General features: G+C 36.6%; 1 protein-coding gene across 2 annotated transcripts in view; it reads right to left on the bottom strand.

The window, feature by feature from the left end:
- Window positions 1-24403, bottom strand: part of CFTR (CF transmembrane conductance regulator) — a 183524-nt gene that overhangs the window by 126957 nt on the left and 32164 nt on the right. The window contains exons 2-6 of one of the 2 annotated variants that reach the window (XM_060632965.3): window positions 14502-14562; window positions 7032-7247; window positions 4001-4090; window positions 2985-3148; window positions 2019-2144 (exon numbers count right to left, since the gene is read on the bottom strand). In XM_060632965.3, coding sequence (XP_060488948.1) covers window positions 2019-2144; window positions 2985-3148; window positions 4001-4090; window positions 7032-7124 — 473 coding nt within the window. In that variant the 5' untranslated portion in view covers window positions 7125-7247; window positions 14502-14562. The remainder of the gene's footprint in view (window positions 1-2018; window positions 2145-2984; window positions 3149-4000; window positions 4091-7031; window positions 7248-14501; window positions 14563-24403) is intronic. The other variant, XM_060632964.3, reaches the window with a different exon arrangement.

Below are 24403 nucleotides of genomic sequence, written 5' to 3'. Positions count from 1 at the left end.
GAGTTATTGCCAAGGTAAATGACAGCACAGCAGAGGGCCTAACACTGAGAATCTATGCTTAGAATCCTTAATCTTCAACAGAAAGAATAATATTGGCTAGGTTGATATTAATAAAATGCTAAAAAGCACTGCTCACAAAAGTGTTCATGAATTTGTGACAATTGTTGAAATATATTAGAAACAGTTGAGGAAAAAGGAAGAAGTGGTATGACTAGAAAAGCATAATGGACTCAAGAACATTTACAAGAATCACCCAAAAAGTAGTGATTTCCATAATAAAGTCACTTGTACCTTATAAGTCATAAAAATATTTTATCAGTTTCTTATTTAAAAAAACTTGAAAGTACCTTTGTTAAAGAAGAGCAATAAAGGAGTAGATTTTCAGAGAGTTTTATAGTCTCTGCCCGGTTCAACAATGGCGTTGGCTGAGGTAATCACCCCTATGAAGTGCATCCTGCCATTCTCTTCCAGAATATTATATTTGCTCTTTTAAGGAGAAGCAATTCTTACTTTCCCATATTTACATCAGCATTTCCCAGCCTCTTCGGGTAACAATTTCATGACAGATTAAAGAACCAGATCACACTAGTTACAACCAAGCATTTGCTAATAGAATTGGCCAGACAGAAATACAGAATAGAAAGGATGAATTTCATCTTTTGAGGAAGAGGAAAAATAAAAACCAAAGTCAAGAAAAGTCAGCACCTAGAATGACCTGACCAGAGTTTATCTTGAATCCAGAGACAACCAGATCCTCTGATCAGCTCCTCATCATTCTTGCTATGTCTGTGCTTATAGGCACAGAAACGACCGAGGGGACAAGTGTGATAGAGAAGTCACTTTGTTAAAAAGAAAAACAACTTCAACCAACTAGACAATTCCCCAAGATCTTTAAGGATGTTTCTGGAAAGAAAATATAATTCCTTTCCTGGATTTGTTTTGAAAGTCATAATAAAAACAGGTGACAGTAATGTTTGGGAAATATTTACTCTTTTACTCTTTCTATTTACATGGCAAAGGCCTTAATAGTTCAGCATTTCTTTTGTTGTTCCAATCACACACCTGCAGCTCAGTTATCACCGGCTACTGGAATCAGCAGCCCAATTTCCTGATGACCACATTCACATCATCCAAAAGGGTACCCTTTTTTGTATATTTTCCCCTGTGAAACTCTTGTGTGCTATAGGACCTGAAATTATCTGCTCTTTAACAGTAGTACATCTATCACTGAGTCTCCTAGAACCCTTTTTTGATTGCAGTTTGTAGAACATGGAACTTGACTGAAAGAAATGGTCTCATGGCTACAGAAATGCCATAGCTTATATTGTACCCTAAATTACCACAGTAATCATATCTCAGTCTGTGCTATACTTTTTCACTGGATTTAGTCTTTACCAGTCAGTGAAAGAGAGATTATCGGAGGTGAAATAAGACTAGAGATAGGTGCCAAGTATTGATTCTATCTCAGGTGGTGGCTTTCATTGCTTGAACTGACCTCTCAAATGCAGGGTTTCTAGAAACACAAGTTACTAGATATTATCCTGTATTATTATCCTTAAGTTAAGGAAGAACAATGATACTTTAACCAAAGAGAATGGTTTCTTTTCACTTTTCCTGAGCCATAACATAAGTGAAATGGAAGAACAGAAAACCACTTATTTGGTTCAGATTTGCACACTTATTGCTCTACTGGTTTCATTTAAGGTTTTATTCAGCCTCCAGCATTATGATCATTATGTTAGTCAAATAAGTATAATAAGCAGCTATAAACACATAGAGGAGATTCTTCATAAGGCATAAATATCCTTGTAATAAAAAATAACACACTTAACCAACTATATACAGACCATGAAAATGACTTTATGCCACTTGATAGTGATACAGGAATATTGATATAACTTAATACAATTGATTGTCAGAAACTTCAAATATGAACTGAAATCCCACTGTGACATACTCATCTTTAAAATATTAAACATGAAATAGCTACTGATATTGAAATTATCAGAAAGACTTACTGTCTTAGGTTTTCAATCATTTTTTCCATCGCTTCCTCCCAGCAGTATGCCTTAACAGATTGGATATTTTCAATCATTTCAGAGGTGATCACAAGTCTTTCGTTGATCTTTCCAGCTCTCTGATCTCTGTAAATCAATTAATCAATCAAATACTTAATAAAACCAAGTCAAATTACCACTAAGAACTATAGAAGTTTTTTCAAAAAATCCACATTTCTTATTAAACAGATGAACATTTATTTTATTATCTAACAGATGGTAACAAAAATCATGAACAAAAATCATTCACTAAATAGCTACCATTTAGTGAATGCCTCTTATGTGCCACACACTATTAGATGCATTCCACATACTATCCCAGTGTAGTACCCTTCATGGAAGTCTAGAAGTAGTGGTTATCTCCATTTTAAAGATAAAAAAACAGAGACTCAGTAAGGCCAAGTGACTTGAGTCAGGTCACATAACTAGTAAGCATGCAGTCTGGTATTTAAACCAAGAGTTAGCAGATTCCACATTTTGTATACATTCTATCATCTTCTAGCTGACAAACTCTAGAAGTCCTCTATCATAAGCTGTGACTTGTATCATTAACTCATTCTCTACTAAAAAGTAACCAAGGCTGTAGTGTGATTATCCTTGAACCAGAGTAGGAAAAACCTATAAAATTCTATCCAACATTTATGCATTCACTCCCATGTACATATATGTTTTATCCATTCTACCTAAATACTATAATACATAAAAATGAACTGAATATTAAGATATTTAAAAAGAAATTCTATAGATTGATAAGCAAAAAAAAAGTCCCTTAATACACTGAGTATGATTTACACTATTAAAATAACTCTTTTTTAGTGACATCCAGGAAGTAGATCCCAGTTCAGTATATACAGCAGTCCCTGGTTTTACTAGACTTTTGGAATATCTAACTTAAAATCCTTCCAAGCTATGTAACCAGAGTGCTACCTGTACTTCATCATCATTCTTCCCAGTGCAGCTTGAAAAAGGGCAAGGATTATGAGGAAAGCAAGACCACAGAAGGCGGAGGCCTGTAACAAGTCCCAGAGGAGCCCCATGAGGAGAGCCACTTGCAAAGGAGCAATCCACACAAAATGTGCCAGTGCAAGTCCCTGCGAAATAAAATCACAGTGAAAACCAGTGACAAACAAACAAGCAAACAAGCCTAAGATGGGAGAAATTGAGCACAGCGAGCTTATACAATCAAACACATCATGGTTCCCACTGTGCTAAACTCAATGTGTTTGTTACACGAAGCATACATCAGTGTGCTTAAACATTCTACAAATAGACTAGGATTTCCCAAGGAACAAATTTCAAGTTGTTGCATTTTCGGGGTGTTTTTATTCAATGGAATTAAAATTAAATATCTTAAGTATCGGGTCAGGGACTTATTTTAAATAACTTACTTCTATTTGGATAAAGCAAGAGCCATGGTATAAACATGTAAGAGCAAAAGGGTTTCCAAAGGCTCAAGGTAACAACTCTATCACCTGACAAAATATTCAGAGTAAATGCAGGCTCAATTCATTAGTAATTTATGTAGCACCTGCTGTGGGTTTAACATTATGCTACATACTGAAAATACTAAGATAAATAAAACACATTATGTGTCCTCAAAGACCTTGCAATTATTTGTGTCATAAGACAGCACTGAACAAGAATTGCTCAGAGTATCATATTCAGCCAGAGTAAATAACAGATGTAAAGTATTAAAAGGAAACAAGATCTGATAAAAAATGAATTTTGAAACACCTCATTAAATATGCAGCAAGCTGAGATGCCTTTGTATCGGCTGGTTCTGTAAGCCCCCGGAACGGCACTGTCCTATGCAACCCAACCTTGCAGGAATAGGGAAGGTAGGGATGTCTATGATTTAGCCACATATTACTATCAACTAACCCATAAAAACCCTTGGGGTTGTATGATTTATAACAATAATGCATAAATCAGTAGGTACATACTTCATCAAATTTGTTCAGGTTGTTGGAAAGGAGACTAACAAGTTGTCCAATACTTATTTTATCCAGAACACGGCTTGACAGCTTTAAAGTCTAAAAGGAAAATCGGAAGTTAGGTGATGTTGACAAAGAGAAGACAAAAAGAATATTTATAAATAACATTATAATACAGCTGAAGAATTAGGTCGCTATGCATGCGTTTTTAAGTAAAGGTAATGAAAATTATTTTGTTTATCTAGCTTAGGATATTCTCCGATTTATAAATATTTCTCTTCACAAAATATATTATACTGGCATGCCTGTATTTTATTTTCTAGCATCTAGATAGTAAGAACATCCTTTCTACTCCAAAACAGTAATGATATTACACTTAAATGTCCATTCATATGGTGTGGAGATTTTGGTGGGTTTTGTTTTGTTTTGTTTTGTTTTTATAGGCAGCAAAATTTGAGATTAAATCCTATAATCTTATAGTAACTCTATTTTTCTATAGTGGAGTCCTATAGTAATTCTATTGAATAAAATGACAATTAAAGTCAATAAAAGTATATTATGAATAATTGAATCATTAATGACTTTGTGAAAGATTAACAATACAAAATCCTTAAATATTACACAGAAAAAATACATCCCTACAGAAATAGAACTGGTAAGTAGATAAATTAATAATAGTTATGAAATACCAGTTATACTTTGCCTAAAATTTAATAAGAATTTATTATCCCTTAGATGCCTTTGATTGGAGAGTACCCATCCAATATTTGTTTCAATTGAATGTATATGTATTGAGCACTTATGAGATGCAAATCACTGGATTCAAGGCTTCAGGAATTATTGTTAGGATTTATTAATACATATTTCTTGCCTTAAGGTAACCTAGTACGTACATTAACTAAATATGATATGATATGAGGTCAAGGGAGCAGAATATAACCGGGTGGTTATGAGAAAGTTCACATACCTGGTTACAAAAATTGGGATTTTATCAAGGAGGTAAAATTGAAGATGGATGTGGAATAATGAATAGAATTTAGATAAGTACAGATGAAAAAGAATCAAAGCAGTTAATTCCAAAACACTATTAGAGCAATATGAGGGGAAAATTCCACTGACTGGGTCACACACTCCTCATTAATAGACTTCATCTATCTCAGGTGTGCATAGCAAGCACTCAGCGAAGATTTGTTTTCATTATTATTTCTGTCTTCTTGAAATTCATAAGCAAAGATAAATTTAGTTCATATTTAGATTATTTTCTTGTATTTTTACATTTTTAATTTAAGTACAGTTGACATACAATATTGTATTCGCTTCAGGTGTACAACATAATGATTTGACATTTACAGAATGTATTTAGGTTCATTATTTAAAATATAATTTGAATGTATCATAGTTGCAGATTTTGGAGCAAAGCAAAAAAGTGCTGTATTACAAAATTTGGGGTACTATAAGGAGAATTAGTGGTTGCCTGCCATGTGAATGGAGCTGGTCTGATATGGGACCAGTCTACTTCAGGCTCCTTTAGGGACCAAACCACAGCCACGTGAAGACACAACTGAATTCTCTGGTGATGGTGCCAGTGCAGGCCAGTAAGTGCAGCTAGAGGGGTAAACAAACCAGATAATAATACAAATACTCAAAAATGAGAGAAAAAAGGATAGATGCAATAGCTTCTAACTCTTCCTCAGCGTGTTCTGAGTCTGAAAGCACATATGCTGCTGTATTTGTGCTAAATGGTACACATGAATTTACAAATAACCTTCTCCTTCTTTGATCTCCCATCCCCTTTAGCCCATAAAATTTCTGGATCAAAACAAAATTTTTGTTGATTTATTACCCATGTTTTCCTGGTACTTGGTTGAATTGATGACATTGTAGCTGAGGTGATCTGACTAAACTGTGGACTCTATTTTTTTTTTCGTGTGCATCCATAAAAGGCTGTTTTGAACAATAAAGTATGACTATCAAGGTTTTATGACACAACTGACCTTGCATATATATTATGAAGTGTTATGGGTTATTTGCTAGAGGTAATTTCAGATCCATGTCCCTTATAAGCCAAGTATATAAAGTTTTTACATTGGGGGAAGAAAAAGAGAAGAAGGGTAAAGCAATACCCAAATGATTCAACCAAAACAGCTTTACTGTAATGACTTGGTAGACCCAAGCAATCACACATGGCCTACAAAGCATGTCACTGAAATGATATTAAATTGTGTTTGTAAGGTGGGAAGTCTTAATCTGCATTCACCTAAATCATGCTTCTGCAACTTGGGCTCTTGTCTGGATAATGCATACAGAAAAGTAGAGAAGGTTCTTATGATTGTAGTACATGTGTTGTTGCAAAAATGTTCAATTTGCAGGACTCAAAGGATGACAAAATCACTGTGTCACAACTAATTAAGGCAGGAACTGTTATTGCTTGGATTATCAATAACAATTACATACTACACTCTTGTTATTGAGCGTAAAGATATATGGCATTTTACCACAAGATATTTTGCCAATGACTTTTACATGGATGGTAAGTATCATTTTAATGGGGAGTCATACATTCCAAAACACAATGATGTGACTAGTTTTAAAAAATGAAATCTGGGGCACCTGGGTGGCTCAGTCTGTTGGGCCTCCAACTTCAGCTCAGGTCATGATCTTACAGTTCGGTCCGTGAGTTCAAGTCCCACATCAGTCTCTGTGCTGACAGCTCGGAGCCTGAAGCCTGCTTCAGATTCTGTCTCCCTCTCTCTGCCCCTCCCCTGCTCACACTCTCTCTGTCTCTCTCAAGGATAAATAAACATTAAAAAATATTTTTAAAAAATGAAATCCATAGCATAGGGAGTTTAAAGAAGATACTCAATAATTATTAGCCAAAATGAACTGAATTAATCACCAAGGAAAATGAGAAATATTAATTAATGCTGCCATTTACTTAACAGGCCTACAAAATTGATTTTAGCATTTATCCCTTATGTGTATCAACATGACATTTAAAACATGTTGCATGTAGCATGGAGACTATGCAAGAAAGCATTACCTTCTTATAAATCAAACTAAACATAGCTATTCTTATTTGCATTCCAATGTGATGAAGGCCAAAAATGGCTGGGTGCAAAAGCAGAGTCCTCATGACAAAGAGAAGGCATAAGCCTATGGCTAGATAAATTGCAATGGAGCGTTCCGCCTTGTTATCTGGATCATAGGAAGCTATGATTCTTCCCAGTAAGAGAGGCTGGACTGATTTGGTGACTTCCTAAAAAGAGGAAAAACCAAGAAATTAGATTTCATTTCCCTTGCATAAAATGGCCCCACAATTTCAACAAAAAAATTTTCATCTTTAGAGAAGGATTTAAAATGGGCTAACATAGAGGGCTGCGCCATATGTAAAACTCTTGATATTATTTTCATTTTTATACTTTGAAATAAGATTTGATTTTTGGTTGTAGTGAAAGTCATTTGGAGACAAGTTTATGCATAAGATATTTTTGACTGAAAAGTGAATAGTGGCCATACAGTAAAGGTGTGGTTTCTGGAATGGTATATTAATCAGTAATATGTACATAGCGCTGAATGGTTTATGAAATATTTTCTTTTGATTTTCAGGACAGCTTTAGGAGTCAGAGTAGGCATTATTATTTTCACTTTGTGGATGAAGAAACTAAGGCCAAAGACACCAAGTGACCTGATGGGACCTCAAAATAGAACTTGAGAAAGTGTTTGGAGTTAGTGGCATTATTTCCAGAATGAAAACAGCTTCTCAAGCAACCACATAAAGGGGAGCTGGCAACAGGAGGAAGGAGCATGCAGGCACTGGTGGCATTTAATTCAGCCACTTCCACTTCTGGTCTCAAGCCCACCCTGGTATGGAATGGGTATGGACTTCAGGGAAGCAGTGTTACAACAAACTGCAACCTCAGTCCAGTTTCCAATGATTTATCAACTCTTCAAAGGCTTGTGAGTTAACACAGGAAGTCGAAAGTTGTGCTTTCCAAATGCATCTAATCAGGGTCCTCAATTAATTAGTAAATCAAATTGTCCATCAAATCCATTACCACTCCTCCTGAATATATAGGAATAGATTTGAATTCAAGAGGTCTAACTCTTCTCCATCTTACTAAATTGTTTTCAAGAGAGAAAAACACAAAACCTCCCCTATCTTGTTTTATGATGAACCAATGAAATGGAGATCTGAAGCTAAACCCTCCAGGGATGTGATGTTAGGCTAATTGATTCCATTTCAAAGGTATATTTTCCAGTCAGACTGGTACCACAGCATTGTTCAGTTTACTCCCCCTCAACCCTTAATTTGCTTATTCTCCTCCATTTTCTACAATCCCTTTTCTAAACCACAAATGCCCAATACCACAAGCCCCCTTATTCCCAATAACTAAAAATGCTTTTCTGTGTCAAGTTCATCCCCATTAGGAATCAATCCTAACCTATACAGAGCTGTCATTGATTGATCACTAGCTGTGCATTCTATACTTTATATTCAGTACTTTATTTCAAATTAACTATGTAGACTAAGGCTCTGAATATAAGAAAAGAATCAAACACTTTTTAAAAGTTTCCAAACTAATCACAAAATGGGTTATAGTTTTCTCATCTCACATTAGCCATATTCAAACCTGTATTCAGACAGATGAGTACTGAAAAGAAAATCACTAACTTATCTGCATATAACATGTTAATTGTTTGCTGTATCTGCTGAAGAGCACTTGTTTTTTAAAAAGTAAATAAGTGTGTACTTTTTTGTTGGTGTGTATCATATTGTATATGATTCGTACTTTTATTACACATGTATCCACCTTTAGAATATATAGAAAGAATTGGATCTGGTGTTTTAAATTTGTATAAATGGTATCATACTATGCTTTTTGCAACTATTCTTTATTTACACTGTGGTTTTGACATTTATTTCCATTGATCCTCGCATAGCTACACATTTATTCTAAGTGCTGTTCAACATGACATCCTTGAATACATCAGGTTATATGTCCCATTGTCTTAAACTGGGGGCATACAGGTTGTTTCCATTTTTAAACTACTACAATCTGTGCAAGTGATGCCCTATTTCTTTCAAGTTTCATAGACCCATGTCAGACTTTCTCTAGCAGAGATAATTTTATTTCAAAATAACTCCTTACACCAGGAAAATAAAGTCAAAATAAATCTTGTATTTGAAATTACAGGTATGAATTTATCTGCATTACAAATATAATTTTTCACAGTGTGCTTAGAGTGGCAATATTTCATCCTCAAAATTACTTTTAGATCAATATTTTATTCTAGAATTTTTCTATACTATGTTGCTCTTCATAGACAAATGTCAATACCACATTTACTTTGATTTAATTTTCCATTAATAGTGGGTTTGCAGTTGGCTAAATATTTACTTTAAAAATTATACCTCTAAACTCAAAGCGTAGTTATTTTTTCTGATACAAGTACATGATTAGTTGAAGAACTTCTAAGGTTCCATTATTTTCTATGGTATGTAGTCACTAAATTCCTCACGATCATCAGTATGTCAACTTTTTTACAATATTATTTATATGTCTTTATCCCAGGAATACTAGGACATTATTTGAGAAATATTGAGAAGTTAGGATTGCTCAATATTAAGAAATTAATAGAATCCAATAGACTATAGAAGAACTTATGATTATCTCATTAACAACTGTAATAAATCTGATAAAACTTCAATATCAGTTTCTGATAAATGTTCTAACTATACTTGAATATAAAGAAAGAAATTTTCCTTCAAAACGGCAATCAACACCTAATTAACTAATCTTAACAAACTAATTAATAAAACTAAAAGCATTACCTTTAGGGTCAGGCCAACACAAACAATAGGAATACTGGTTATTAGAACAATTTAACATTTTCTGGAACTTTTAGCTGTTATAACTCAATAAGAGAAATGATCAAGGTATGAGTATTATGAAGAAATGAAAAGGATCATTATAAGCATAGAATATGACCATCCATATAACAAATTTAAGTGAATTAAGAGTTTCATAGGCAGAGGTTTAAGAAATAATTATACTAAGAAATTAAATTCCTACATACCAAGCATAATAATCAATTAAATAAGTATCCCATTTATATAAAATTTTATGTTATATAACAAGAGACATTATAAATACCAGTAATTAATATATATACCTTAAAAATATTTATAAACATTACTAAGACATATTTTAATTTTTTTTACATTTATTTATTTTTGAGAGACAGAGAGACAGAGCACAAATGGGGAGGGGCGAGAGAGAAGGAGACAGAATCCAAAGGAGGCTCCAGGCTCTGAGCTGTCAGCACAGAGGCCGACATGGGGCTCAAACTCACAAACGGTGAGATCATGACCTGAGCCGAAGTCGGACATTCAACTGACTGAGCCACCCAGGCGCCCCTACTAAGACATATTTTAAAGTCTTAAATAAAAGTCTTAAGGACTTTAAATTTTTCTATAAAGAAAAACTGAATATTACAAAGATTATATTCTCTCCATGGTATTTTGTAAGTCTAACGTAACTTTCATCAGAATTTCAGGTGGGTTCTTTGGAAGTGGATTTTCAGCACCATAATAGCAGGGACTGATTGTCTTCATTTCTATAATAATCCCAACATGATGCACAATACCTAGCACAGAACATCCACTAAGTGAGTATTTGCTAATCAATGGGTAAAATGATTATAAATTTCATTTGAAAAAAATGAGAGATTAGTCAAAAACATTTGAGGAATAAGAAAAATGTGTGAAAAGGTTTACATTACTGGATATTAAATCATACAGCTATTATAATATGTGGCATGACAAAGAAATAGAGTGATTTATCTGTGAGCAGGTTCAAGCACACGTAATAATTTTGTGTATTATGTTATTCTAATTCAGTGGAGAAAGGCTAGATTATGCAATAAATGATGAGGAAACTGGACACTCACTTTTAAAATTACATTTTTATCTCAAACATACATCAAAATAAATTGCAAATGCATTAGATATTTACATGTAAAAGCTGAAATAGTAAAACATAAATAAACATAAATAAATATTAAAAAAATGTAAAAACATAAATAATTTGGGTAGGAAGGCTTTTAATAATGTCTGATAACAAAAGCAGAAAACAAAGGAAAAGGTATATAGATTTGACAGCAAATTTTTAAAAGTTAAAACTTCTTTTTTTTAATTTTTTTAATGTTTATTTATTTTTGAGAGAGAGCGCACACACGCACAAGCGGGAGAGGGGGCAGAGAGAGAGGGAGACCCAGAATCTGAAGCAGACTCCAGACTCTCAACTGTCAGCACAGAGCCCATGACAGCCCAACGCAGGCCTCAAACTCATGAGCTGTTGAGATCATGACCTGAGTCCAAGGCGGACACTTAATGGACTAAGCTGCCTAGGTGCCCTAAAAGTTAAAACCTCTAATTGTTAAGAAAATAAGAGGTAAAGCTCACTAGAAACAAATGATAGGCTGGGGGAAATACTCTCTTATATCAATAAGAAAAAGACAAACTCTAAAATAGACAAAAAACATGAAAAGGCAATTACATACACACAAAAAATATAAATGCTTAATTAATATACAAAAACTGTTTAAACTCACTAGAAACCAAAAGTAATGCAAAGAAAAATAATAATATATTCCTTCTCACTGAGCAATTTGAAAATAATTTTTAAATGATGACACCTATTATTGGTGAGGGCTGAATTTTCATACTTTAGTAGCAAGAAAGTAAAATAGTACATTTTACTGGAAGGCAATTTGATAATCTGGAAATCTGCTAAAGGGATGTCATTGAAGGTCTGTTTACAGTCATGAAAAATTAGAAGCAATATAAACATTTAATGATGGGGAACTGAAAAATTATGGTATGGTACAGTCACATGATTTATTAAACAATAGGGTGACTAGGTAAAAAATCATCTAATGACATAAAAGGCATTCATAATACATTAAGAAGAGAAGCAGATTTATAACACATTATATAAAGCAATGATCCCCCTCCCTTAATAAAGTATATATTCTATTCCCATGGGAAAAAACTAGAAGGATGAACATCAAATTTATCAGTAATTATCTGATTACTTTCATAATCATAAAAATATTTAAAAGAATAATAAAATTTAGTTAGGAAATTTCATATGATTTATGGTCATTAATAAGTGGTGAAGAAAACATGCATACAAAAACATAAAAGAAAATACACACACACACGGGTATACACTGAGAAATGACTGAGCCACCCAGGAGTCCTATTATTTTTATTTTTTAATGTTTATTTATTTTTGAGATAGGGAGAGAGAATATGAATGGGGGAAGGGCAGAGAGAGAGAGGAAAACAGAGGATCCAAAGTGGGTTCAAATTTATGAACCTCAAGATCATGACCTGAGCTGAATTCGGACACTCAACCAAATGAGCCACACAGGAGCCCCAGTAATAGCTATCATTTATGAAGCACTTGCTATGTACCAGGATTTATTCAAGTTTAAATAACTTTCCAGTGTCACATAGCTATTAAGTGGTAAACCTGGGCTTTGAACCAAACATTTGACTGCAAAGCCTTCCTCTTTATTCATAACCATAAATCGAAATGGAAATGTTATAACATGACTTGTTTATCTCTCAACTGACCATCAGTGCAAGGATTATGATTAGTTCAACATCAACTTAGCAAATCAAGTTATAAGTTTAGATCACTGTGATTTAAGATAAATGCCACTTCTCTAGGACCCATCTCATGGACACATAATTTAAAAGTTTAAAGAGATCATAGACATTATACACTTTACTACAGCCTCTTTTACTGTATACTCAAGGAAACAGAGATCCAGGAAAGTTATCTGACTTGCCCAAAGATCATAAAACAAGTTTGTGGCAACAGGGCATGAGCAAGCCCTGGGGAAGTAAAGAAAAAAATACCCCATCTTTGAAAAGAAAATACATACGTATATTTTTACTTTAAACATATTTTATTCATTAGTCATACTGGATACTGGTTAGCTACAAGAGCTAAAAATGCACCAAGTTCCTATCAGGAATGGAAGTCCTAGATGCCCTTATATCCAGTTTAAGTCTTAAAAACCATGATCACAAGGGCACCTGGGTGGCTCAGTTGGTTAAGCATCCGACTTCGGATCAGGTCTTGAGTTCAAGCCCCACTTTGGGCTCTGTGCTGACAGCTTAGAGCCTGGAGCCAGATTTGGATTCTGTGTCTCCCTCCTCTCTGCCCCTCCCTCGCTCACTCTCTCTCTCTGTCTCAAAAATAAATAAACATTCAAAGAATTTTTAATAAAAAAAAAAAACATGATCACAAACAATTCCCAATTTACAAATCAATTTTGTTCCAAAATTTCACGTGGAAGAACAGGAGATGCATTTGGTTTTAGACACAGTATTCTACTGGACGTGATACTGGATTCCTAGGTTAGCCTTCAAAAGTACATATACCACTAAATGCTCCTGGAGCACCGTTCTGTTCAAATTGTTCACAAAAAACCAACCAACCCGTGTAACAAATTTCCTACAGAAAAAGATGTAACATCTCCCTCTGCTGCAATCTTGGAAGAGAAACAGAGTGCCTTTTAACCATATCTTTGCCCTCTCCATGCATCCTGTCATCTGCTTCTCTCCAGTGGGGTCCTGGGAGGAGCACCGCTGGAAGACGTGGAGAGTTAACACTAGTTACTTTGGGATTTCCCAATAAACCCTTAGCTACTTTCTCATCCCAGTGGGATTCCCGTCACTTTATTCAAGGGCTCATTGGCCCTCATGAATCTGCCCACTTCTCACAACAGTATTCCTTCTACCAAGGCTTTCTCTTCTCCCACAACCCTGCAAGGCCTTCACCTGAGAGCTTTTAGAAATGCAGAATTTTAGGGTCTCACCCAAAACCTCCTAAATTGGAACCTGCATCTTAGCTAGATCCCTGGGTCACTGGTATGCATATTAAAGTTTGAGAAACACTGCTCTAATGTCATTATAAGAGTTAATATTCATTTTTATGTTTTTCAGTTTTTTCATATCATCAAGAAAAATTCAAATTAAAATGCTTTCTCAATGTGGGTCATTCTAGCAAAAATCAGATGCATTTAGTAATGTTGGCCCTTGTCTACCTAAATCAGAATCACCTGGGAACCTTAATGAGACTACTATTATCCCAAGGCCCACCCAAATCAATTAAATCACATATTTGGGGTGGGGCTTCTGGATACAGAAATATCCAGAAGAGTGATACAGAAATTCCTTATGATTCAAAGAAATCTAAAGCCCAAGAACTCCCAACTCTTATCACAGGAACTGAGGGAAGGTGTAGATTGCCTTCATTCAGGTAGACAACACAAGGAAGTGTGGATTAGAGATGAGGGTTCTAGTAGCGAGTAGAAATGGGATATAGGGCGAGTTTAGAGAGTACAGCATGCAAGTCACTGCTGAGGTTAGAGAAGAAGCTACATATGGGGAGAGGTAGGGATGGGAAGGAAGAGGAGAAAGGGGACCCACCTAACAGGCATCTAGAAGAAGGAGATTTGCTGGAGATAGCTGTCCTTAGGTAACCAGTCATCTGAAAGGAACATACATAAGTCAGAGCCTAAGCCAGGGACCATCTGTGGGCAGAATTCCCTCAAACGCTCTCCGTTTCTTAGCAGTCGGCTTGTATTCAAGTGCCTACTCAATGTCTTTGTTAAAACTTAAGGGACAGGGGAGCCTGGTGGCTCAGTTGGTTAAGCGTCTCTTGATTTCAGCTCAGGTCCTGATCTCACAGTCGTGAGATGGAGCCCTGCACCAGGCTGCACGCTGAGTATGAAACCTGCTTGGGATTTACTCTCTCCCTGCCTGTCTGTCCCTCCCCAACTTGCATGTGCACTCTCTCTCTCTCTCAAAAATCAATAAATAAACATTTTTTAAAAAACCCATAAGAGATAAAAGATCGTTTTATGCAATACAGACCATGGGACTTGAGAACTCTATCAACATTAGTACTAGGACTTCTCCTTTATGTCCATAACCTTCTTGGGGTCTAATGAATAGAACGGGTTTGACCCAAGTTGTACTGACATGCATCTCACTTTGATGATGGCAATATGCCCAGAACTGCCTAGGAATCAAGAAGGGATAACACTATTCTCTCAGCAATTTGCTCACAGTACTCCCAACACTTGGCTTGCTTCTCACTGTCCTTAACTGACTCTCATGCTCAGTTTTTCCACAGTCAGTTTCTCTTCTATGCTAGGAGTCTCAAATGTGAAAGACATGTTGTATCTGGCTGCTGAGTCAGATGAAGAAAAAACAAGTATATAGTTAATGATGAGAGGCCATAGCTAATATGAGTTAAAATTACATCAACTATTGTAGAGATACAAGCTCCTTGATAATAGCATTTTCTTTTTTTCTTAACCTTTCACAGTCAAAGGCAAATCTTACACCACTTTTTCTATCAGTCCTGAAAACAACTGAATACTCTTTGTGTCACAATTATCCTGATTTAGAGGGACTAAGAATGTACAGATAATTTTGAAAGCATGTCCACCTTTTAGCAAGAGTAGTGTTCTAGCAATTTCAAGAATCCTCACTCATTTAATGGAATGAAAAATCCCCAAGCTGATACAAGCAGAGGAAAAAAAGGAATGACCCAAAAGAATACCATAAATACTAAGGTACTGGTAGAAGTTGCTTCAAAAGGTAGAGGTCTTATAATAACGGCTACATTTTCTACCCTTCTTTTCTTCTGTAAGTGACAAAAAGAATAGAGACAAGAGATTAGGTATGCTGAAAAGCTGCACTCGTCTTAATGACCACATGGTTATCTAAATTCTTTAAGAGTTACAGTGTTTAACATTTTCACTACTTAAAACTTCACAACCTCAGTGAGGTCTTTTCTCTGTGACAAGAGTGAGAAACCTCGTCTCACCACACCTGTACCACTGCCAATGTAAATTTTCCTCTCCATGCCTTCCCACCGCACACGTTTTCCTTGCTTTTCCCATCGGTTCTTTTCCTCACCAATATTCTGTTGGTTATAGACAGGTTATAGGTTGTAGCAGGTGAACTGGAGGAAGTAAACTTTGCCCTTTGAACGTGCTGATGGTTCCAGACCTGCAGTCTAGGGCTCATGTTTACTGGAGAGCACCTCATCCCTCACTCCCACTCAAGAGTAGTTAATACACCATGAAAGCCTTTAAGATTCCTTTTGCTAGGATATGTTTAAGTTTGAGAAGTTTAAGAATAAGTCCTTATCTACACCCATGCCATTCTTCTACCCCTTAATTTTGTTTTTAAGTTTGACCTTGGCAATACTGGCCCTTGGGTGGATTTGACACAGTTCCTTCTGGAATATAAGGAGAAGATTCTAGTTTGTTCCCCTACTGCAAACTTTCTTCAGATTTGCCCCTCAGGTGACCCTGGAAGAACCCTCAGCCTTTAAGCTTCTGTTAACCTGTGTCTCCTAGGAAGATGCAAAAAACTCAGCAGACCTGAGGCTGGTTACTAGAGACACCATTCTGTTGAGGACCTAAAGACAATCATTACAAATATAATTATATAACAATTATAATTGGATATTGTGGAAAGGTCACAGTCTTTGGGGCTAAAGAGACCTATCACTAAAATTTACCATATGTGTACTCTGGAAAGTTTCATAATTTCCTTCTCTGTATACTAGAGGTAATAACATCTGCTCCATGGAGTTACCAGAAGAATTCAATAAGACAATCTGCATAAAGGACTTAATGCTGAACCTAGAATAGATTAGGTACAATAAATATTAAATTCAATAAACATTAAATTATATCAAGCCATTTTTTTGGTTTTGTACACATGACCAAAAAAACCATTCGATAAATATGTTCATGTGTCACCTAAACTATCACATTTAAATGAGTGCTTTTGTTCTCATGAAACTTCAATGCTGCTGGATAAATTATTTCACAAGGCAGGCAGAGCATAAAAGGAGCTCGATCGTTAGGATGTTAGGTTAATCAGTATTAATCAATGGTAGCAGTGTGTGATGGAGACAATGACTGAAGACAATTTTCAGCTTCGCCACAATCTTGATCATGACATAACAATCGTTTGAAGTGTCATTCACTTCAATCAACTATAACTTATTGAGAATGTTACATTCTTATATATGTTCAGAGAGAATTGTACTTCTATACACTGACTCAAACATATACACTATTGTCATTAAAACAACCAACAAAAGATTTTTTAATAAGTCAAATAGAGCCAGATGCTGTGGATAAAACTGTTTCCCAAGTTCTGAGTACCCTTTCTGAGAAAAATCACCTCAATGACATCTTAAAAGATAATTAATTCTTGACTTGGCTTACTTATATTTATGAACAAAATATTTCCCTCCCTAAAATGTTGTTGGTTTCTGTAGGAATGGACAGACAGACAGACAGATTGACAGACAGATAGATACGGATGGGTGGATAGATGGATGGCAGATCAACTCAAAAGCCAGAAGAATTTTTCCAGGTGATTGTCAAGAGAATTACAAAACATTTTGGACCGAAATGTGACCATCTTTGTCACGATAAATTTTTAAATGTATTTTTAGTGGTATGTACAAACTACAAATTCTTAAAAACATGCAACTTGACACTATGGCACTGCTAACTCTCCAATACATGGAGATCAATATGAATACAATACCTGTGAATAAAGATAGTACTCATCCCAAAGCAAATACTGTGCACAGCCTTTACTTAAAGGCTAAATAAGTTTTCAACTTGTCATGCCTTTTACAGGTTACAACTAAGGATTTGAAATGATGCTCTGGTGATGTAAAAACTAACATATCTGAGTCATATTTAATAGCACTGGGAAGCATCCCAGACTACATTTAAACACCAGAAAGCCAGGGGCTTTCAGGTACAGAGCTCTCTTCCCACTGATGAAGACAGAGGTGACTGAGAAAATATACTACGAGAGTACCTCGCTGCCAAGCTTTAAATTTTTTCTATTTTTCCTTGAAATTCAGCATGCAGGTATGATTGTAAGATATTACATTTATTCATATGGATAATTGGCTAAATTTGACCTGACATTGTGTCTTGATATCCTACAGTCAAATACAAAAAAAGAAAAACATTAGCAATCTCTTGTACTAGTAAGATAATGTGATTTGGGATCATAATAGAAAATAAGTATTTTCAAAGAAATTTCCTAAACCTATTTATTTATTTATTTATTTATTTATTTATTTATTTATTTATTGCTGAACCCATTTTATTTATTTTTTTATTTTTATTTTTATTTTTTTTTTAATACGAAGTTTCTTGTCAAATTGGTTTCCATACAACACCCAGGGCTCATCTCAACAGGTGTCCTCCTCAATACCCATCATCCACCCTGCACTCCCTCCCACCCCCCATCAACCCTCAGTTTATTCTCAATTTCAAGAGTCTCTTATACTTTGGCTCCCTCCCTTTCTAATTTTTTTTCCTTTCCCTTCCCCATGATCTTCTGTTAAGTTTCTCAGGATCCACATAAGAGTGAAAACATATGGTGTCTGTCTTTCTCTGTATGGTTTATTTCACTTAGCATAACACTCTCCAGTTCCCACGTTGGTACAAAAGGTCATATTTCATTCTTTCTCATTGCCATGTAGTATTCCATTGTGTGTATAAACCACAATTTCTTTATCCATTCATCAGTTGATGGACATTTAGGCTCTTTCCATAATTTGGCTATTGTTGAGAGTGCTACTATAAACATTGGGGTACAAGTGCCCCTATACATCAGCACTCCTGTATCCTTTGGGAAAATTCCTAGCAGTGCTATTGCTGGGTCATAGGGTATATCTATTTTTAATTTTTTGAGGAACCTCCACACTGTTTTCCAGAGCGGCTGCACCAGTTTGCATTCCCACCAACAGTGCAAGAGGGTTCCCATTTCTCCTCATCGTCGCCAGCATCTATAGTCTCCTGATTTGTTCATTTTAGCCACTCTGACTGGTCGTGAGGTGGTATCTGAGTGTGGTTTTGATTTGTATTTTCCTGATGAGAAGCAACATTGAGCATCTTTTCATGTGCCTTTTGGCCATCCGGATGTCTTCTTTAGAGAAGTGTCTATACATGTCTTCTGTCCATTTCTTCACTGGGTTATTTGTTTTTCGGGTGTGGAGTTTGGTGAGCTCTTTATATTTTGGATACTAGCCCTTTGTCTGATATGTCATTTGCAAATATCTTTTCCCATTCTGTTGGTTGCCTTTTAGTTTTGTTGATTGTTTCCTTTGCAGTACAGAAAGTTTTTATCTTCATGAGGTCCCAGTAGTTCATTTTTGCTTTTAATTCCCTTGCCTTTGGGGATGTGTCAAGTAAGAACTTGCTGCGGCTGAGGTCAGAGAGGTGTTTTCCTGCTTTCTCCTCTAGAGTTTTGATGGTTTCATGTCTCACATTCAGGTCCTTTATCCATTTTGAGTTTATTTTTGGGAATGGTGTAAGAAAGTGGTCTAGTTTCATCCTTCTGCATGTTGCTGTCCAGTTCTCCCAGCACCATTTGTTAAAGAGACTGTCTTTTCTCCATGGGATATTCCTTCCTGCTTTGTCAAAGATGAGTTGGCCATACTTTTGTGGGTCCAATTCTGGAGTCTCTATTCTATTCCATTGGTCTATGTGTCTGTTTTTGTGCCAATACCATGCTGTCTTGATGATTACAGCTTTGTAGTAGAGGCTAAAGTCTGGGATTGTGATGCCTCCTGCTTTCATCTTCTTCTTCAAAATTACTTTGGCTATTCGGGGTCTTTTGTGGTTCCATACAAATTTTAGGATTGCTTGCTCTAACTTCAAGAAGATTGCTGGTGCAATATTGATTGGGATTGCATTGAATGTGTATATAGCTTTGGGTAGTTTTGACATTTTAACAATATTTATTCTTCCAATCCATAAATAAGCATGGAATGTTTTTCCATTTCTTTATATCTTCTTCAAATTCCTTCATCAGCTTTCTATAGTTTTCAGCATACAGATTTTGTACATCTTTGGTTAGGTTTATTCCTGGTATTTTATGCTTCTTGGTGCAAATGTGAATGGGATCAGATTCTTTATTTGTCTATCTGTTGCTTCATTGTTAGTGTATAAGAGTGTAATTTGTATCCTGCGACTTTGCTGAATTCATGTATCAGTTCTAGCAGACTTTTGGTGGAGTCTATCGGGTTTTCCATGTATAATGTCATCTGCAAAAAGTGAAAGCTTGACTTCATCTTTGCCAATTTTGATGCCTTTGATTTCCTTTTGTTGTCTGATTGCTGACGCTAGAACTTCCAACACTATGTTCAACAACAGCGGTAAGAGTGGACATCCCTGTCATGTTCCTGATCTCAGGGGGAAAGCTCTCAGTTTTTCCCCATTGAGAATGATACTAGCTGTGGGATTTTCATAAATGGCTTTTATGATGTTTAAGTATGTTCCTTCTTTTCCGACTTTTTTGAGGGTTTTTATTAAGGATGCTGAATTTTGTCAAATGCTTTTTCTGCATCGATAGACAGGATCATATGGTTCTTATCTTTTCTTTTATTAATGTGATGTATCACAATGATTGATTTGCAAATGTTGAACCAGCCCTGCAGCCCAAGAATGAATCCCACTTGATCATGGTGAATACTTCTTTTTATATGCTGTTGAATTCGATTTGCTAGTATCTTATTGAGAATTTGTGTATCAGGGATATTGGCCTGTAGTTCTCTTTTTTCGCTGGGTCTCTGACTGGTTTAGGAATCAAAGTAATGCTGGCTTCATAGAATGAGTCTGGAAGTTTTCCTTCCCTCTCTATTTTTTGGAACAGCTTGAGAAGCATAGGTATCTCTGCTTTAAATAGCTGGTAGAATTCCCCTGGGAAGCCATCTGGTCCTGGACTCATTTGTTGGGAGATTTTTGATAACTGACTCAATGTCTTCACTAGTTGTGGGTCTATTGAAGTTTTCTATTTCTTCCTGTTTGAGTTTAGAAGTGCGTGGGTGCTTAGGAATTTGTCCATTTCTTCCAGGTTGTCCAGTTTGTTGGCATATAATTTTTTGTAGTATTCCCTGCTAATTGCTTATATTTCAGAGGGATTGGTTTTAATAATTCCATTTTCGTTCATGATTTTATCTATTTGGGTCATCTCCCTTTTCTTTCTGAGAAGCCTGGCTAGAGGTTTATCAATTTTCTTTATTTTTTCAAAAAACCAACTCTTGGTTTCATTGATCTGCTCTACAGTTTTTTTAGATTCTATATCGTTTATTTCTGCCCTGATCTTTATTATTTGTCTTCTTCTGCTGGATATAGGCTGTCTTTGCTGTTCTGCTTCTATTTCCTTTAGGTGTGCTGTTAGATTTTGTATTTGGGATTTTTCTTGTTTCTTGAGATAGGCCTGGATTGCAATGTATTTTCCTCTCAGGACTGCCTTTGCTGCTTCCCAAAGCATTTGGATTGTTGTACTTTCATTTTTGTTTGTTTCCATATATTTTTTAAGTTCTTCTCTAATTGCCTGGTTGACCCATTCATTATTTAGTAGGGTGTTCTTTAACCTCCATGCTTTCGGAGGTTTTCCAGACTTTTCCTGTGGTTGATTTCAAGCCTCATAGCATTGTGGTCTGAAAGTGCGCATGGTATGATCTCTGTTCTTTTATACTTATGAAGGGCTGTTTTGTGACCCAGTATGTGATCTATCTTGGAGAATGTTCCATGTGCACTCGAGAAGACAGTATATTCTGTTGCTATGGGATGCAGAGTTCTAAATATATCTGTCAAGTCCATTTGATCCAATGTATCATTCAGGGCCCTTGTTTCTTTATTGACCGTGTGTCTAGATGATCTATCCATTGTTGTAGGTGGAGTATTAAAGTCCCCTGCAATTACCACATTCTTATCAATAAGGTTGCTTATGTTTGTGATTAACAGTTTTATGTATTTGGGGGCTCCCGTATTTGGTGCATAGACATTTATAATTATTAGCTCTTCCTGATGGATAGACCCTGTAATTATTATATAATGCCCTTCTTCATCTCTTGTTACAGCCTTTAATTTAAAGTCTAGTTTGTCTGATCTAAGTATGGCTAGTCCAGCTTTCTTTTGACTTCCAGTAGCATGATAGATAGTTCTCCATCCCCTCACTTTCAATCTGAAGGTGTCCTCAAGCCTAAAATGAGTCTCTTGTAGTCAGCAAATAGATGGGTCTTGTTTTTTTTTAGTCTATTCTGATACCCTATGTCTTTTGGTTGGAGCATTTCGTCTATTTACATTCAGTGTTATTATTGAAAGATATGGGTTTAGAGTCACTGTGATGTCTGTAGGTTTCATGCCTGTATGATGTCTCTGGTACTTTGTGGTCTTTGCAACATTTCACTCTCAGAATCCCCCTTAGGATCTCTTGTAGGGCTGGTTTAGTGGTGATGAACTCCTTCAATTTTTGTTTGTTTGGGAAGACCTTTATCTCTCCTTCTATTCTGAATGAGACACTTGCTGGATAAAGGAATGTTGGCTGCATATTTTTTTTTTTCTGTTCATCACATTGAAGATCTCCTGCCATTCCTTTCTGGCCTGCCAAGTTTCAGTAGATAAGTCTGCCACTACTCTTACTGGTCTCCCTTTGTAAGTTAGAACATGTTTACCCCTAGCTGCTTTAAGAATTTTCTCTTTATCCTTGTATTTTGTCAGTTTCACTATGATATGTCATGCAGAAGATCCATTCAAGTTACATCTGAAGGGAGTTCTCTGTGCCTCTTGGATTTCAATGCCTTTTCTTTCCCCAGATCAGGGAAGTTCTCAAGTATGATTTGTTCAAACACACCTTTAGCCCCTCTCTCTCTCTTCCTCTTCTGGAATTCCTGATACAAATATTGTTCCGTTTGATTGCATCACTTAGTTCTCTAATTCTCCCCTCATACTCCTGAATTTTTTTTAATCTTTTTCTCAGCTTCCTCTTTTTCCATCATTTTATCTTCTAATTCACCTATACTCTCCTCTGCCTCTTCAATCCGAGCTGTGGTCGCCTCCATTTTATTTTGCACCTCATTTATAGCATTTTTTAGCTCCTCATGACTATTCTTAGTCCCTTGATCTCTGTAGCAACAGATTTCTCTGCTGTCCACTATATTTTTTTCAAGCCCAGTGATTAAGTTTATGACTATTATTCTAAATTCTTGTTTTGTTATATTGCTTAAATCATTTTTGATTTAAGTAGCTATCGCTACTTACTGGAATTTCTTTTGAAGAGAATTCTTCCGTTTCGTCATTTTGGGTAGTCCCTGCGGTGGCTCCAAACTACAGGGCACTTCCCCTGTGCTTTCCAGAGTAACTTGTGTTGGTGGGCAGGGCTGAAGTCAGACCTGATGTCTGCCCCCAGCCCACCGCTGGGGCCATAGTCAGACTGGTGTGTAACTTATCTTCCCCTCTCCCAGCGGCAGGACTCACTGTGGAGTGGTGTGGCCCCTGTCTGGGCTACTTGCACACTGCCTGGCTTGTGATGCTGCTTCGATGGGATCTGGTATATTAGCCAGGGTAGATCCACAAGGTGCACAGGAGTAGGAGGGGCAGGCTTAGCTCCCTTTGCTGTTGGTGGTCTCCTGCAGGAGGGGCCCTGCAGCACCTGGAGCGATGGATCCACAGAAGGGTTGAGTGTTTGCGCAGTGCAAGCAAGTTCAGTGACAGGGAACTGGTTCCCTTTGGGATTTCTGCTGGGGGATGGGAGAGGGATATGGTGCTTGCCAGCACCTTTGTTCCCCACCAAGTTGAGCTCTGTCTTCCAGGGCTCAGCAACTCTCCCTCCCGGTGTTCTCTCACCCTCCCCACTCTCCAAGAGCAGAGCTGTTGACTTTTAACATCCCAGATGTTAAGTCCCACTGGCTGTCAGAACTCATGGAGTCCAGTCCCTCCGCTTTTGCAAGCCAGACTTGGGGGCTCTGTCTTGCCAGGCGGGCTACCCCTCCACTGCCCCAGCTCCCTCCTGCCAGTCTGTGTAGCACACACCGCCTCTCCACCCTTCCTACCCTCTTTCGTGGGCCTCTTGTCTATGCTTGGCTCCAGAGAGTCCATTCTGCTAGTCTTCTGGTGGTTTTCTGGATTATTTAGGCAGATGTGGGTGGAGTCTAAGCCATGAGCAGGATGAGGTGGGCCCAGCGTCTTCCTACGCCGCCATCTTCAATCCCCAGTTTTTTATTTTTTTTCTTTTTTTAATGTTTATTTATTTTTGAGAGAGAGAGAGAGTGGGAGAGGGGCAGAAAAAGAGGGAGACACAGAATCCAAAGCAGGCTCCAGGCTCTGAGCTGTCAGCACAGAGCCCGATGCGGGGCTCAAACTCACAAACAGCGAGATCATGATTTCAGACGTCGTCAGACACTTAACTGACTGAGCCACCCAGGCGCCCCCCCCCACACCTTTTTTTTTAAATTTTTTTAATGCTGAACCTATTTTAAATTA

The sequence above is a fragment of the Panthera onca genome, chromosome A2 (genome assembly GCF_046562875.1).
Source record: "Panthera onca isolate mPanOnc1 chromosome A2, mPanOnc1 haplotype 2, whole genome shotgun sequence".
Taxonomy (NCBI): Eukaryota; Metazoa; Chordata; class Mammalia; order Carnivora; family Felidae; genus Panthera; species Panthera onca.
This window is presented reverse-complemented; position numbering and strand designations above follow the sequence as displayed.